We start from the raw sequence: 15,834 nt of genomic DNA, 5'->3' as shown, positions 1-15,834 counted from the left end.
GCCGAGCCGAGAAGTTCGTGACGAATCGAATTTACTGTAAGTTTGCTCATCTCTAGATAGGATATATATAGAATTTTTTATATTATTTATTACACTACATAGGCTAAAAACAGTTATTGTATTACATGATAACCCTCCATGCCTCGGGCTATACAGATTTGCTAAGAACGGGCAGCCATATTGGTTGTCATTCTCAAATTAACCCCTTAACATCTGGGGAATTTCGGAATAAAACTTTAGCTCTGTCTCTAACTTCTTGTTACTCTTATACATTTTTTTATGATTTGGGTGGAAACCTTTTAAAACCAGAAAAAAAAAAAAAAAAAAAGATGAAACTATTTGAGCAAAGTTGACCTGTGAAACCCGTCGGAGCATCCCCTGAATGGGAGCTGTGCCATGTGGGATATACTGTGCGGTGTGGAGACGTGCCAGGAGAAGGGCTTATCTACTGACCCATAACCCTCAATATCCAGTCAGTGACGCCTCGTCCTTGGAGATCTCTATGAGAGGAGGATGGACGGTCCCTTTGCGTCCATTCTTTATGTCTCCGGCTCAGCAGACGGGATTCTCTTATGGGGCGCGGTGTTATACTTTTGGCTGTACTGATGACTGCGATTCTCAGGCTGTTTGCCAGAACATCTGGGAATTGAATTAGACCCAGAGCAGAGAACACGGGGTCATGGTGAGCCCCGCAGAGATCCTGGGGCGGCCGCCCAAAAGCTCATCTTTATAGAGGAGATGGTTCCTATAGGCCAGTGGTCTTCAAACTATGGACCTCCAGCTGTTGCAAAACTACAACTCCCAGCATGCCCGGACAGCCAACGGCTGTCCGGGCATGCTGGGAGTTGCAGTTTTGCAACAGCTGGAGGTCCACGGTTTGCAGACCACTAAAATTTTTAGTAGTGGTTGTAAAATAAAGCCTAATCTTGGTCACATGTTCTTCTGTTCCTCAGGGCTCCGGTCCTGGTCGCTTTGGCACTTATCGAGAGCGGGATGAAGTATGAAGATGCCATTCAGTTTATCCGGCAGTAAGTGTTATACTGGTTATGCCCCCAGCCTCTAGCGTGTATATATATATATATCTCAACTGGCTCCAGAAAGTTAAACAGATTTGTAAATTACTTGTATTAAAAAATCTTAATCCTTTCAGTACTTATGAGCTTCTGAAGTTGAGTTGTTCTTTTCTGTCTAAGTGCTCTCTGATGACACCTGTCTCGGGAACCGCCCAGTTTAGAAGCAAATCCCCATAGCAAACCTCTTCTAAACTGGGCGGTTCCCGAGACACGTGTCATCAGAAAGCACTTAGACAGAAAAGAACAACCTTAAGTTCAGAAGCTCATAAGTACTGAAAGGATTAAGATTTTGTAATAGAAGTAATATACAAATTTGTTTAACTTTCTGGAGCCAGTTGATATATAAAAAAAAGTATTTTCCTGGATAACCCCTTTAATGGTAGTGGCTGCTAAGAAGAATATTTTTTAGAAGTTCACTCAGTTGTCTCTTCCTGGAAACCATCATTAAAGGGGTACTCCACTGGAAAAGATTTGTTTTTTAAATCAACTGATGCTAGAAAATTAAACAGATTTGGATCAGCTGCTGTATGATCCACAGGAAATTCTTTTTTTGTCTGACCACAGTGCTCTCTGCTGACACCTCAGTCCATTTTAGGAACTGTCCAGAGCAGGATAGGTTTTCTATGGGGATTCGCTCCTACTCTGGACAGTTCCTCAAATGGACAGAGGTGTCAGCAGAGAGCACTGTGGTCAGACCAAAAAAAGAAATTGAAAAAGAAAAGAACTTCCTGTGGATCATACAGCAGCTGATAAGTACTGGAAGGATTAAGATTTTATCAGTTCCTGTGTATCAGCCACAGGAAGTTCTTTTCTTTTTGAATTTCTTTTTTGTCTGACCGCAGTGCTCTCTGCTGACACCTCTGTCCATTTTAGGAACTGTCCAGAGCAGGAGAAAATCCCCATAGCAAACCTCTCCTGCTCTGGGCAGTTCCTGATATGGACAGAGGTGTCAGCAGAGAGCATTGTGTTGAGACAGAACGGATATTCACAAAGAAAAGAACTTCCTCTGTAGTATACAGCAGCTGATAAGTACTGGAAGGATTAAGGTTTTTTATAGAAGTAATTTACAAATCTGTTTTAACTTTCTGCCGCCAGTTGATTAAAAAAAAAAATTCCAGTGGAGAGTACCCCTTTAATGGTAGTGGCTGCTAAGAAGAACATTGTTTAGCAGTTCACTCGGTTAACTCTTCCTGGAAACCATCATTAAGTCGCTGTTGATGCATCTTTTAGGCCTTGTTCAGACGACAGCTGTTTTAAACTGGCGGAAAAATTCAGCTTGGAAATTCCGTTGCAGCAGAGTCCTGTTGTTTTCAGTGGGATTCTGCTGCATCGTGCTCACAGCAGAATTTCCGTGGTATAAACATTGTGCATGGTGTTACTGTTTATATAATTTTACTATACCATTATGTCTAATGTCCCCTGATGAAACCCACTATCTTTTGGAGGAGGGGTGAGAAACACGTCGAGTCAAACAATAGATTTTTAGGGTCACAATTTCCTGGGGGAACTATTATGCATTGTTGTCTGGAGTTTTTTTTTTTTCTTAAGTCCTGTGATAGTGTTTTTTTTTAAGTGTCTCTGCTGCATAAATCAGTCTTAGGGTAGGGGCCGCACACAGCGCATACGCAGCGTATTGCACGCTAAACTAAATCCACTGCCAGGACTGGTGCAAGGTTTTTTGCCACCCTAGGCGAAAGCTAATTTTGCCGCCCCCTTGACCCCACCCATTGGCTCCGCCTTTTATGGCACTGCCCACCTTACTACTGGGGTGAGACATCCTCATGTAATTACCTTACTACTGGGGTAAGTAAAATAATGGAGAAAATAACACTGCAGCGGTAAGTAGATGTAAGTAGTGGTCGGTTTCAAATAACCTCCTTTATTGAAGACTTGGTAAACACATACAGTGCAGATAACGACGCTGTCGTTATCTGCACTGTATGTGTTTACCAAGTCTTCAATAAAGGAGTTTATTTGAAACCGACCACTACTTACATCATCTTATAGTGTCGTCCATAATATAGTGTCTGTACCTGTGTGTGACGGTTTTCTCACAATTCTTCTGTGATTTTCACTCCAATATTTATTTTTAACAGCATACAAAATGACTGTTGTCTCAGATTTTTCCCAGGTTGCAATGCGTGTTCGAGACCTGACTCACTAGTCAGCTGATGACAGGGAGCCTGTCTGCTTCAATGGGTGGAGCGATCGCTTGGTGGGAGAGGGCTCAATCTGCAACAGCTGTAGGCACCCTGATTGGAAAACACAGGTCTTTTGAATGGATGCAGCTAATTTATGTTTCAATGGGTGGGGTGGCTAATGTGTGGGAGGGAGGAAAATGGAATTATGGGATTTGTAGGCAAAAAAAGAAAAGTCAAACAGGAAATAAAAGTTCTCAAAAAGCTAGCCTCAGCGTTATGGTAATCTCACAACATAGCCATTTAGCCCCAAGACCAGCACAGATCCTTCCTAAGCCTGTCCATTACTGTCTGCCAGGTCGGTAATAAAATCACCTTATGGTGGAGAACCCCTTTAAACTAGTGGGAGCACCACTGCAGTGTTATTTTCTCCATTAATTTACTTTCCTATGCTACGGACTTCTGCCAAGGCTCCGTCAAGGACACTGCCGGCCGGCATACCACCTTATCTCTTCACACCTGGACATCCATACAGGTGACGCCGCTCCTCATAGAGGACACCCACACGATCATCTTATCCCACGGGGACACCAGGCGCAGCCCTCTCCTACCTTTTTATCTTACCCAATCACTAACTACTGGGATGACACACTGTAACAAACCTCCTCCTCATGTAATCTCCTTACTACTGGGGTGGCACACTATAGCAAAACTCCTCATGTAATCTTCTTACTACTGGGGTGACACACTGTAACAAAACTCCTCCTCATTTAATCTCCTTACTACTGGGGTGACACACTGTAACAAAACTCCTCCTCATGTAATCTCCTTACTACTGGGGTGACACTGTAACAAACCTCCTCCTCATGTAATCTCCTTACTACTGGGGTGACACACTGTAACAAACCTCCTCCTCATGTAATCTCCTTACTACTGGGGTGACACACTGTAACAAACCTCCTCCTCATGTAATTTACTTACTACTGGGGTGACACACTGTAACAAACCTCCTCCTCATGTAATCTCCTTACTACTGGGGTGACACACTGTAACAAACCTCCTTCTCATGTAATCTCCTTACTACTGGGGTGACACACTGTAACAAACCCCCTCCTCATGTAATCTCCTTACTACTGGGGTGACACTGTAACAAACCTCCTCCTCATGTAATCTCCTTACTACTGGGGTGACACAATGTAACAAACCTCCTCCTCATGTAATCTCCTTACTACTTGGGTGACACAATGTAACAAACCTCCTCCTCATGTAATCTCCTTACTACTTGGGTGACACAATGTAACAAACCTCCTCCTTATGTAATCACCTTACTACTGGGGTGACACTGTAACAAACCTCCTCCTCATGTAATCTCCTTACTACTGGGGTGACACAATGTAACAAACCTCCTCCTCATGTAATCTCCTTACTACTTGGGTGACACAATGTAACAAACCTCCTCCTCATGTAATCTCCTTACTACTGGGGTGACACACTGTAATAAACCTCGTCGTCATGTAATCTCCTTACTACTGGGGTGACACACTGTAACAAACCTCCTCCTCCTCATGTAATCTCCTTACTACTGGGGTGACACACTGTAACAAACCTCCTCCTCATGTAATCTTACTACTGGGATGGCACACTGTAACAAGCCTCCTCTTCATGTAATCTTACTACTGGGGTGACACACTGTAACAAACCTCCTCCTCATGTAATTTCCTTACTACTGGGATGGCAGGGTTTAGCTGGATGGGCGGGTGCTTTGGATGCTGGCTAACTTTATTGTGGTGGGCAAGAGTGCGCTCTAGGCGGCTGCCTATTTTGCCTATAGGCAGAGCTGGCCTTGTCCACTGCACAGTGAGAAATACGCTGCATATTCACATAGGGTTAGCTGGCAGCAGCCCTGTGTGTGCAGTGAGGTTTGGAGGAGAGTCCACTGCACTGAGGTGACTCCTCCAAACCTCACTGCACACACAGGGCTGCTGCAAAGAAGCGGGTTTTGCATAGCCTGAAATATTCTGTGTGTCTGCTGTGTGTGACCCTATCCTTATACACTGATAATTACCCTAAATCAGTGGTCTCAAAACTGTGGCCTTTCAGCTGTTGCAAAACTACAACTCCGAGCATGCTCAGGCATTCTGTGCATTGTAGTTTTGAAACATCTGGAGGGCCACAATTTGGAGACCACTGTGCCCAAACCCTCTTCACTCTTTTTGTATGCGATGATCCTAAATCTGTACCGACGCAACAATGATGTCTTGACGAGTTTTTTTTTTTTCCCACTTTGCAGAAAGCGCAGGGGCGCCATCAACAGCAAGCAACTGACCTACCTGGAAAAATACCGGCCAAAGCAGAGACTACGATTCAAAGACCCCCACAACCACAAAAACAAGTGCTGCATCATGTAAATGCCGAGACTTATTGCCAAAACGCGCAACACACACACACACAGCGCTCCCTCTCTTCTTCCTCCATACGATGAAGTCAGCAGCTTCCTCCAACCAACATAACTAATTTTTTTTTTTTTTTTTTCATCTTTTAAAAGACACAAAAACACCTAGCACTCACGGGGTTAAAGGGGTATTCCGGCCAAAAACATTTTATCCCCTATCCAAAGGATAGGGGGATAAGATGTCTGATCACGGTGAGCCTGCTGCTGATACCCCCCGTGATCTCCCTGCATCACCCGTATTCTATGCGGGTGCTGAGTCTCTAGTTTCGGAAACCTCCAGGTTTCCGGGACTGGGGACGTGACGCCACGCCCCCTCCATTCTTGTCTATGAATAGGGGGCGTGACTGCCGGGATTGGGGACGTGACTTTCCGGGACTGGGGACGTGACATCACGCCACGCCCCCTCCATTCATGTCTATGGGAGGGGGCGTGACTGCCGGGATTGGGGACGTGACTTTCCGGGACTGGGGACGTGACGTCACGCCACGTCCCCTCCATTCATGTCTATGGAAGGGGGCGTGACTGCCGGAATTGGGGACGTGACTTTCCGGGACTGGGGACGTGACATCACGCCACGCCTCCTCCATTCATGTCTATGGGAGGGGGCGTGACTGCCGGGATTGGGAACGTGACTTTCTGGGACTGGGGACGTGATGTCACGCCACGCCCCCTCCATTCATGTCTATGGGAGGGGGCGTGACTGCCGGGATTGGGGACGTGACTTTCCGGGACTCGGGACGTGACATCACGCCACGCCTCCTCCATTTATGTCTATGGGAGGGGGCGTGACTGCCGGGATTGGGAACGTGACTTTCTGGGACTGGGGACGTGATGTCACGCCACGCCCCCTCCATTCATGTCTATGGGAGGGGGCGTGACTGCCGTCACGCCCCCTCCCATAGACATGAATGGAGGGGGCGTGGCGTGACTTCAGTCCCGGAAACCCGGAGGGAGCCACATTGGGCTATATAACAGTATAGGAAGTGTGATCTTGTGTACCAGCAGATACACAGACTATGTAAAAAAATAATGTATTTAGACTACTGGTACATCATATGTGTGTGCAATTCTTTTTTTTATTTTTTAAATATGTAATTTCAGTTTTTTTCCTTTGCATTAAGTGTGTCCTATCGGACATGTGCGACACCCCCATAGGAAGCGTAAAACAACACAATCAAGCCTTACTCTATAGCAGCGTTCCGGCTGTTGCACAAACTACAACTCCCATCATACCCCCTCCGTGACAGCCTCCTGGTTGGGGGGAGGAACGTTGGCTATACCGCTTTTACTATCACCAGACGATCATTTCATACATTTCACACAGAATTATGTTTAAAGGACTAAATAAATAAAATGTAAGTGCCGCCAGCTACCACTGCAGGGGGAGAAGAAGAAAAACTAAACAAAATGTGGATTCGGCATCTGCCCTAACCACGTTGTCTGGTGTCACGTATCCATTTATTTGTAAAAAAAACTTGGTATTTCCTGTTTATAAAAAAAAGCCGATTTTTTTTTACATTTTTGGATTATTATTTTTTTTTATTTTATTTTATTTTTTTTTTGCATCTTGTACAGATCTGTGCGAGCTGACTGAACGTTTATTGGTACACGGTGTTCAATGGGTCACAGTAGCCTTGAAGTCCCAGGCGGAAAAATAGGGTTGAGTGAGGGCGCGGTTTGTGATAATTGAATCTATGATGACCTCTGGAAAGTATAACACACAAAAAAAAAAAAAAAAAAAAAAAGCAAAACCTTTTTTTTTTTTTTTTTTTTTTTTTTAAGTGATGAGATTGTGACAAACGTCTGTTACATTATTATTATTATTTCTATATATCGAACTACTTTTTGGGGGGAAGAAAAAAAAAAACGGTTCCTTAATGACTGTATGAACTCAAAGGGTTAACTTAAAGAAAAAATCGTGTTTTTTTTTTTTTTTTTTTCCTAATGAAAGTATATATAAAAAAAAAATAATAAAAAAAAATTTAAATTCTGACGGTGGTTCCATAGCCGTAAAATCTGCAGCACCTGCTTTGTATAGCGCTTGTCTTTACAGGTCAAATCTACCTCTTCCTGCAGAGGGTTATGTTGCGGCCGTCAGCTCACAAAGGTCTCGTCACCGCGCACGCAATTCAGTTGTGTCGGATAGCTCAGTGCAAAATTTTATTTTTTTATTATTTTTTATTTTCTTTTATTTTTTCATTTTGAGCATTGAGCCTAGGTAATTAAATGGTTGTGAAGCCGTATGTAACAGAATGGCTTTTATACACGTGTTTCACTTGTATTCTGTAAAAAAAAAAAAAAACGCTGAGGATTTGTTGTGTTTTTGGGCGAGGAATGAGTGTATTTTAAATTTTTTTTGAAAAAAAAAAAAAAAAACACAAATTCTTCCATGACAGCGTTTGTGCCCGATCATGGAGTTTCTGTCTTTAACACTTTGAATTATGCCCATATATATATGGAAGATTTCCGAATAAAATAAATGGCACTGGAGTTTATTAAACTTTAAAAATCTGAGTTTTTCTTTACCTTTATTTTTTTTATGTTTTTGCAAAAAATTTGATGTTTTGGCAAAATATTTATTATTGTGGTTTTAGAAGATTCATAAAGAAGTTTACCTGTAGGTGGTCTGACCACTGGCACCCACCGACGATCTCGAGAACAGGGAGTAAAGGGGTATTCCATGAAAAAAAATATATTTGTATATATATATCAACTGGCTCCAGAAAGCTAAACAGATTTGTAAATTACTTCTATTAAAAAAAATCTTAATCCTTTCAGTACTTATGAGCTTCTGAAGTTAAGGTTGTTCTTTTCTGTCTAAGTGCTCTCTGATGACACGTGTCTCGGGAAACGCCCAGTTTAGAAGCAAATCCCCATAGCAAACCTCTTCTAAACTGGGCGGTTCCCGAGACACGTGTCGTCAGAGAGCACTTAGACAGAAAAGAACAACCTTAACTTCAGAAGCTCATAAGTACTGAAAGGATTGAGATTTTTTAATAGAAGTAATTTACAAATCTGTTTATCTTTTAAATTTTTTTTTCCTGGAATAACCCCTTTAATAAGATGAGAAAACCTCTTTAAAGGGGTACTCCGCTGCTCCAGCGCTTGTAGCGGACTGCAGATGTCGTGACTTCATGCCACACCCTCTCAATGCAAGTCTATGGGAAGGGGCGTGGTGGCCGCCACGCCCCTTCCCATAGACTTGCATTGAGAGGGTGTGGCCATGACATCACGACCCCCACCGCCCGCACCCAGTCTTCTAAATGAACACTGGGTGCTGCACAGAGATTTTGCGGGGGTCCTAGCAGCAAGACCCCAGCGATCGGACATCTTATCCCCTATCCTTTGCATAGGGGATAAGATGTCTAGGAGCGGAGTACCCCTTTAAAGCAGGCCGTCCCCTTTGGATAGTTGTCGGAGGACCGCTATCTATCCCCTTCTCCCCATCCATATACATTCACACACATGTTTTCTGTGGGGAGAGGGGGGGAAAGTCACTGCCAGACTCTTTAGTCGGGGGGTCAATCATACACATTACATAGTTCTTTAGTCATCAAAATTGATGGGTGTGGCTGACCACAGTCTGTGTATGGTGTATGCCGGTTTATGGCTTAAAGAAACACTCCAGGTTTTTGTTTTTTTTCTGCCCATATGATTCACACTGACCAACATAAGTCCTACAGTGCCATCTGTTTCATTCCAGCACAGCTGCATCTGTGCATTTCATTACTCTGAGTCAGAGGAAGTGATCACTCTTGGGTCAGCTGACTTCCTGTGAAGTACAGGATGATCATCACCTATTAGATGCCTTATGGCAGCTCCCAGACCCTTCATCTCCAGCTCTCTCTGTATACTGCTGCTATCTCTTTTGGATCAGGATATATAGTAGTTGTACACCCCTTCCAGCTCCATCTGTTTACTGCTGCTGTATCTCCATAGGACAGTGTTTCCCAACCAGGGTTCCTCCAGGTGTTGCAAAGCTACAACTCCCAGCATGCCCCAACAGCCAAAGGCTGTCCAGGCATGCTGGTAGTTGTAGTTTTGCAACATCTCGAGGCACCCTGGTTGGCAAACATTGCCTTAGGATCAGTATATAGTAGTTATAAACCTCCCCTCTAGCTCTATCTGTATACTGCTGCTGCTATCTCTATGGCATCAGGATAAATAGTAGTTATATACACCCCCTTCAGCTCTATCTGTATACTGCTGCTTCTATCTCTATGAAATCAGGATAAATAGTAGTTATACACCCTACCCTCTTCAGCTCTATCTGTATACTGCTGTTATCTCTATGGGATCAGGATATATAGTAGTTATACACCCCACTCCAGCTCTATCTGTATACTGCTGCTGCTATCTCCATAGGATCAGGTTATGTAGTATTTATACACCTCCCCTCCAGCTCTGTCTGTGTACTGCTGCTGCTATTGCCATAGGATCAGGTTATGTGGTAGTTATGCACCTCCCCTCCAGCTCTATCTGTATACTGCTGCTGATATATATGGGATCAGGATATATAGTAGTTATACACCTCCCCTCCAGCTCTATCTGTATACTGCTGCTATCTCCATAGGATCAGGATATATAGTGGTTATACACCTCCACTAAGGCTCTATCTGTATACTGCTGCTATCTCCATAGGATCAGGATATATAGTAGTCATACACCTCCCCTCCAGCTCTATCTGTATACTGCTGCTATCTCCATAGGATCAGGATATATAGTGGTTATACACCTCCACTAAGGCTCTATCTGTATACTGCTGCTACCTCCATAGGATCAGGATATATAGTAGTTATACACCTCCACTAAGGCTCTATCTGTATACTGCTGCTATCTCCATAGGATCAGGATATATAGTAGTTATACACCTCCCCTCCAGCTCTATCTGTATACTGCTGCTACCTCCATAGGATCAGGATATATAGTAGTTATACACCTCCACTAAGGCTCTGTTCACTTGTTGCGTATTTGGTGCTATTTTACAGCAGTTGTGCAAATCACTGTAAAATCTTGCAAATTTTACAGCAATTTTAGTAGTAAAAAAGCCACATGTGAACATAGCCTAAAGACTACAAATCTTCATAAAACACCTCATTTGTGATTATAGGGCAAATTGCTTTTGCCTCATATTTCTCTAGAAAATGCCCTTTGAGGTCAGGGTCACACACGGTGCATCCGCAACGAGCAATCTAAGGCTGCAGCGTCAAAATTGCTGCTTATGAGCTGTGTCTGACCCAACCCTGAATAAGAAAATGCATAAAAACTGCACATAATGGGGGAGATTTATCAAAACCTGTCCAGAGGAAAAGTTACTGAGTTGCCCATAGCAACCAATCAGATCGCTGCTTTCATTTTGTCACAGGCCTTTGGTTGCCATCCTCCGATGTGTTTACCTGGCTGAACTCCAACACCAGCAACCTAATTAAATGACTACGTGCAGTGATAAGACTCCACTCCCTCTCTCTGCAAAGCCAGAGGATTCGTGGGAAATGTAGGCACTAGTAGGAAATAATTTCTGTTCTAAATGGGAATGAGTATGGCTGAAAACACACGCCTGCCACATGAGCTATAACAGGTGAGCACAAGGCATACACAGGAACCTCTATATTATTCTGTAATAGCCTATGCTACAGTATGTAAGCAACAAAAATTCTTGGACTCCTGCGTTAACATTTTTGGCGCATTTTTTTTTTTTTTTTTAATATTAAAACTTTGAAAGAAAAAAAAAACAACAACAATTCACATATCCGTAAAAAAAAATTTTTTCTTTTTTTTTTTTTTTTTTTTTTTTTCATCATTTACAAGCAGGTAGAAGTAGAACAAAGTTATTAAAACATTTTTAATAAATAAAATTAAAAAATAAATATATATATATAAATAAATAAATAAATCAGGCCTGCACCAAGAAACGCAATGGACTCTATTAAAGGGAACCTGTTTGGGCCGCTGTTTGAGAACCTAAGACCTGACAGCTCAGGTGTACAGTGTTCCAATGCTGGAAGAAAAAGAAAAAAAACTTTAATAGCAGCCAACCATGGCTGGCTTTACTACAGAGTGCCTCCAGCTGTTGCAAAACTACAACTCCCAGCATGCCCGGACAGCCTTTGGCTGTCCGGGCATGCTGGGAGTTGTAGTTTTGCAACAGCTGGAGTCGCACTGGTCGGCAAACCTTGCCGTAATTCTACAACTCTCTGCATGCTCTGGCTGTTAGGGCATGCTGGGACCTGTAGTTGCACCAATTTACTGTTTCCCAACCTATGGCACAAGTGGGAATTATTCCTTGCCTAGAAATACTCTTTTCTTCTTGTACACCACAACCAATCTGTACAAGCAGAGCTGTAGTGTAAAGAATGAGGGAGGAATTAAAAGGGGTACTCCGGTGGAAACCTTTTTATTTTTATTTTTTTAAATCAACTGGCTCCAGAAAGTTAAACAGATTTGTAAATTACTTCTATTAAAAAATCTTAATCCTTTCAGTACTTATGAGCTTCCGAAGTTAAGGTTGTTCTTTTCTGTCTAAGTGCTCTCTGATGACACCTGTCTCGGGAACCGCCCAGTTTAGAAGCAAATCCCCATAGAAAACCTCTTCTGAACTGGGCGGTTCCCGAGACACGTGTCATCAGAGAGGATTTAGACAGAAAAGAACAACCTTAACTTCAGAAGCTCATAAGTACTATATATATATATATATATATGTATGTGTATGTATATATGTGTATGTATATATGTGTGTATATATGTATGTGTATATATATATATATAATGTATGTATAAAAAGTTTTTGCCTGGAATACCCCTTTTTTTTTTTTTTTTTTAAATCAACTGGTGCCAGAAAGTTAAACAGATTTGTACATTACTTTTATATCTTAATCCTTCCAGTACTTATCAGCTGCTGTATGATTCACAGGAAGTTATTTTTCTTTTTGAATTAACCTTTCTGTCTGACCACAGTGCTCTCTGCTGACACCTCTGTCCATGCCAGGAACTGTCCAGAGTAGGAGAGGTTTTCTATGGGGATTTGCTCCTACTCTTGACAATTCCTAAAATTGTAGTCTGTCCCCTCTTTCGTAGCCAGCGCTCCACTCTACCCATTCGGCCCGGGCGTTTTTAATTAGCAGGAGACGGCACACGGGTTTCCTCCTACCATTCCCCCAGCCCTCTGGCAGTGAGCACATGGTAGGTTCCATACTGGTGTGGTGCTCTGTGGCGGCCATTGTTTCTGTGATGCTTACTTTGTGGGGTGGAGTGGCCCAGAGCCATGGGGCTTGGTCGGGCAGCAGTGGGGCTGCCTTGCCACTGGGTCGCTCCCCCCTGATGGCTTGGTGTCTTGGAGGCAGTGATCGCCGCTCGGCGCTACTCCAATCTCAGGTTAGGGACCCACTCTAAATAGGTGGCCTTGACGTGGCGAGTGGGCTTGTACTTTTTGATCAAAATGAATAATAACAACCTGTTAGTTTTTGAATGAACTCCTATTGTCTTCTCTATCTACTGGTGTCACCTCTCACTGTAATGCTGTGCAGATGACCTCCCAGCAGCCTCCTCCTTATCATCACAAACAGAACAGGAAGTCTCAGCTTAGTTTTAGACCCTAGTGGTGAAAATGGGAACTACAAGCTTTTTAGGATGATTTTCTAGTATAGATCCATGTTTTCCAAACAGTGTGCCTCCAGCTGTTGCAAAACTTCAACTCTCAGCATAACTGGAAAGTTCTGCGAATGCACTGTGTTCACAAGGTGCGGCTTTCCTGTGTTTTTGTCGCGTTTTTCCCGTGTTTTAGGTTAAAATTGCTGCAAAAGCATTTATTTATTTTATATATATATATATATATATATATATATATATATATATATATATATATATATATATAAATAAACCACAATCGCAGAGCTCTGTAAAATACTGGCTATTTTTTTTTTCTCTTCACAATCACGGTAAAATCGCCCCCAAAAAATGCAATTAAAACAAACGCTGTAATACGAGCAGGACATGATTGTGGTCCCCCATGCCAGTGGTTTCCCCAACCAGTGCGTCTCCATCTGTTGCAAAACTACAACTCCCAGCATAAAGGGATCCTGAGCCGGAACATCCTATATAATACGTGAAAGAAAAATATAATTATATATCACCATATGTAGAACTATATATATATATATATATATATATATATATATATATATATATATATAATAGTCCTTGTGCATAGATACATAAAATAAATAAATACATCCCCCTAACTGTTTTTTTTGGCATTTAAACGCCAATTATGGTGTACTGAAAAATGACGCAATTTTTATTCTTTTTTTTTTATTTATCTCTATCAATTTCTCAAGATTTCTGCTTGCTGTTTTTTCTACAAATATATATAAAAAAAAATTCATTTTAAAATCTATATCAGTGTTTCCCAACCAGGGTGCCTCCAGCTGTTGCAAAACTACAACTCCCGGCATGCCCGGACAGCCAGCGGCTGTCCGGGCATGCTGGGAGTTGTAGTTTTGCAGAAGTTGGAGTCACGCTGTTTGGAAAATACTTATACACACACACACACATATTAAAATTGAAAAAATGAGAAAAATCTTTATTTTTCACACTTTTAATTTTTTTTTATAGCGCTATTTTGCACAGTCACTTTTTTATTTTGCCTTTTCGCCCCTCCGGGAATTCGAGCTATTTAAAGGGTCTTTCTGCTCACGGGTTCGGCTCAATACTTTGCATTGTCCTTTTTCCTGGAATAACTTAAGCCTCCTAGGCGTATTTCTCGGCGAGCGCGGCGTCTGCATAATCCAGATCTCGTGTTATTTCTCGGACGGTTTAAGAATCTTTTTCATCCGACAGTTTTTTACGTTGAATCGATTAATAATTCTTCTGCGGGATTCCCCTATCCGCTCTTATACGTTAGGACAAGAATAGAGAAGCTTCTTATACCTGACAATGGGGGATCATAGCATAGGCTGTTATTAGAGACTAATGTAGAGGTTCTTGTGTATGCATTATGCTTACCTGTTTCAGCTGATGTGGCAGGCGTGGGGCTTTAAAGGAATATTCTAATGTAAGAGTGTAAGACACTTATCCCCTATCGCGGGGAGTCTGACCACTGGGCTCCCCCCCACACACATTTTCTTTACGGGGACCTGGCATTGCCGCAGCTAATGCGCGTGTCGTCGACCTCACTGAGGCCAACGACACACCCCCCCCCCCCCCCCCCCCCTCCATACAGCTCAATGGGAGAGGTGGGGATGCATGAATGCTACATCTCCACCTCTCCAATAGAGATACATGGAAGGGGCGTAGGCTGCAGCACACCTCCAGCACGGGATAGCAGGGGCCCCATACAGGAGATGGTGGGGGCGGGAGGTCAGGCACTTATCCTCTATCCTGCAGTACTCCTTTAAAGGGGTACTCCACTGGAAAACATATATATATATATATATATATATATATATATATATATATATATATATATTTATTTATTTATTTATTTTTTAAATCATCTTGTGACAGAAAGTTAAACAGATTTGTAAATTACTTCCATTAAAAAAATCTTAATCCTTCCAGTACTTATCAGCTGCTGTTATTATCCACAGGAAGTTATTTTATTTATTTTTATTTATATATATATATATATATATATATATATATATATATATATATATATATATATAAAATTTGTGCTCTCTGCTGACACCTCTGTCCATTTTAGGAACTGTGGGCAGGCAGAAAGGAAATTAGAAAAAAAAAACAACTTCCTGTGGATCATAACAGCAGCTGATAAGTACTGGAAGGATTAAGATTTTTTAATAGAAGTCATTTACAAATCTGTTTAACTTTCTGGCACCAGTTAATTAAAAACATTTTTTTCCATTGGAGTTCCCCTTTAAGTCATACTAATTCCTATTTTAGAAAATAAATGATTTCCTATTGCTGCCTATGTTTACCATAAGGGGGTGGAGTCTCATCACTGTGATTTAACCTAATAAGACCAACCTAATCACCTGACTAGACTCCAGAAGCCAAAACTGCTGAGACTCATAAATGGGTTAGGGTGAGTTCACATTACGTGCAGTTTTGATGCATATCCTTATTTAGAGAAAATATTACCATTAGGGATAAAGGGATTTGATCTATAATTACAATTGCGGTGTTTTATGATGGTTTGAAGTCTTTAGGCTGT

At 42.1% G+C, this 15,834-nt stretch overlaps 1 protein-coding gene across 4 annotated transcripts in view; it reads left to right on the top strand.

Annotated features, from left to right (window-relative positions):
- Positions 1 to 8,172, top strand: part of PTP4A3 (protein tyrosine phosphatase 4A3) — an 80,364-nt gene extending 72,192 nt beyond the window's left edge. For all 4 annotated transcript variants that reach the window (XM_056522861.1, XM_056522864.1, XM_056522862.1 and 1 more), the window contains exons 5-6: positions 954 to 1,028; positions 5,502 to 8,172. In XM_056522861.1, coding sequence (XP_056378836.1) covers positions 954 to 1,028; positions 5,502 to 5,619 — 193 coding nt within the window. In that variant the 3' untranslated portion in view covers positions 5,620 to 8,172. The remainder of the gene's footprint in view (positions 1 to 953; positions 1,029 to 5,501) is intronic.
- The last annotated feature ends 7,662 nt before the right edge of the window (positions 8,173 to 15,834 follow it).

The sequence above is a fragment of the Hyla sarda genome, chromosome 5 (assembly GCF_029499605.1).
Source record: "Hyla sarda isolate aHylSar1 chromosome 5, aHylSar1.hap1, whole genome shotgun sequence".
Taxonomy (NCBI): Eukaryota; Metazoa; Chordata; class Amphibia; order Anura; family Hylidae; genus Hyla; species Hyla sarda.
Note: the sequence above shows the minus strand (reverse complement) of the source record. Positions and strands in the feature narration are given on the sequence as shown.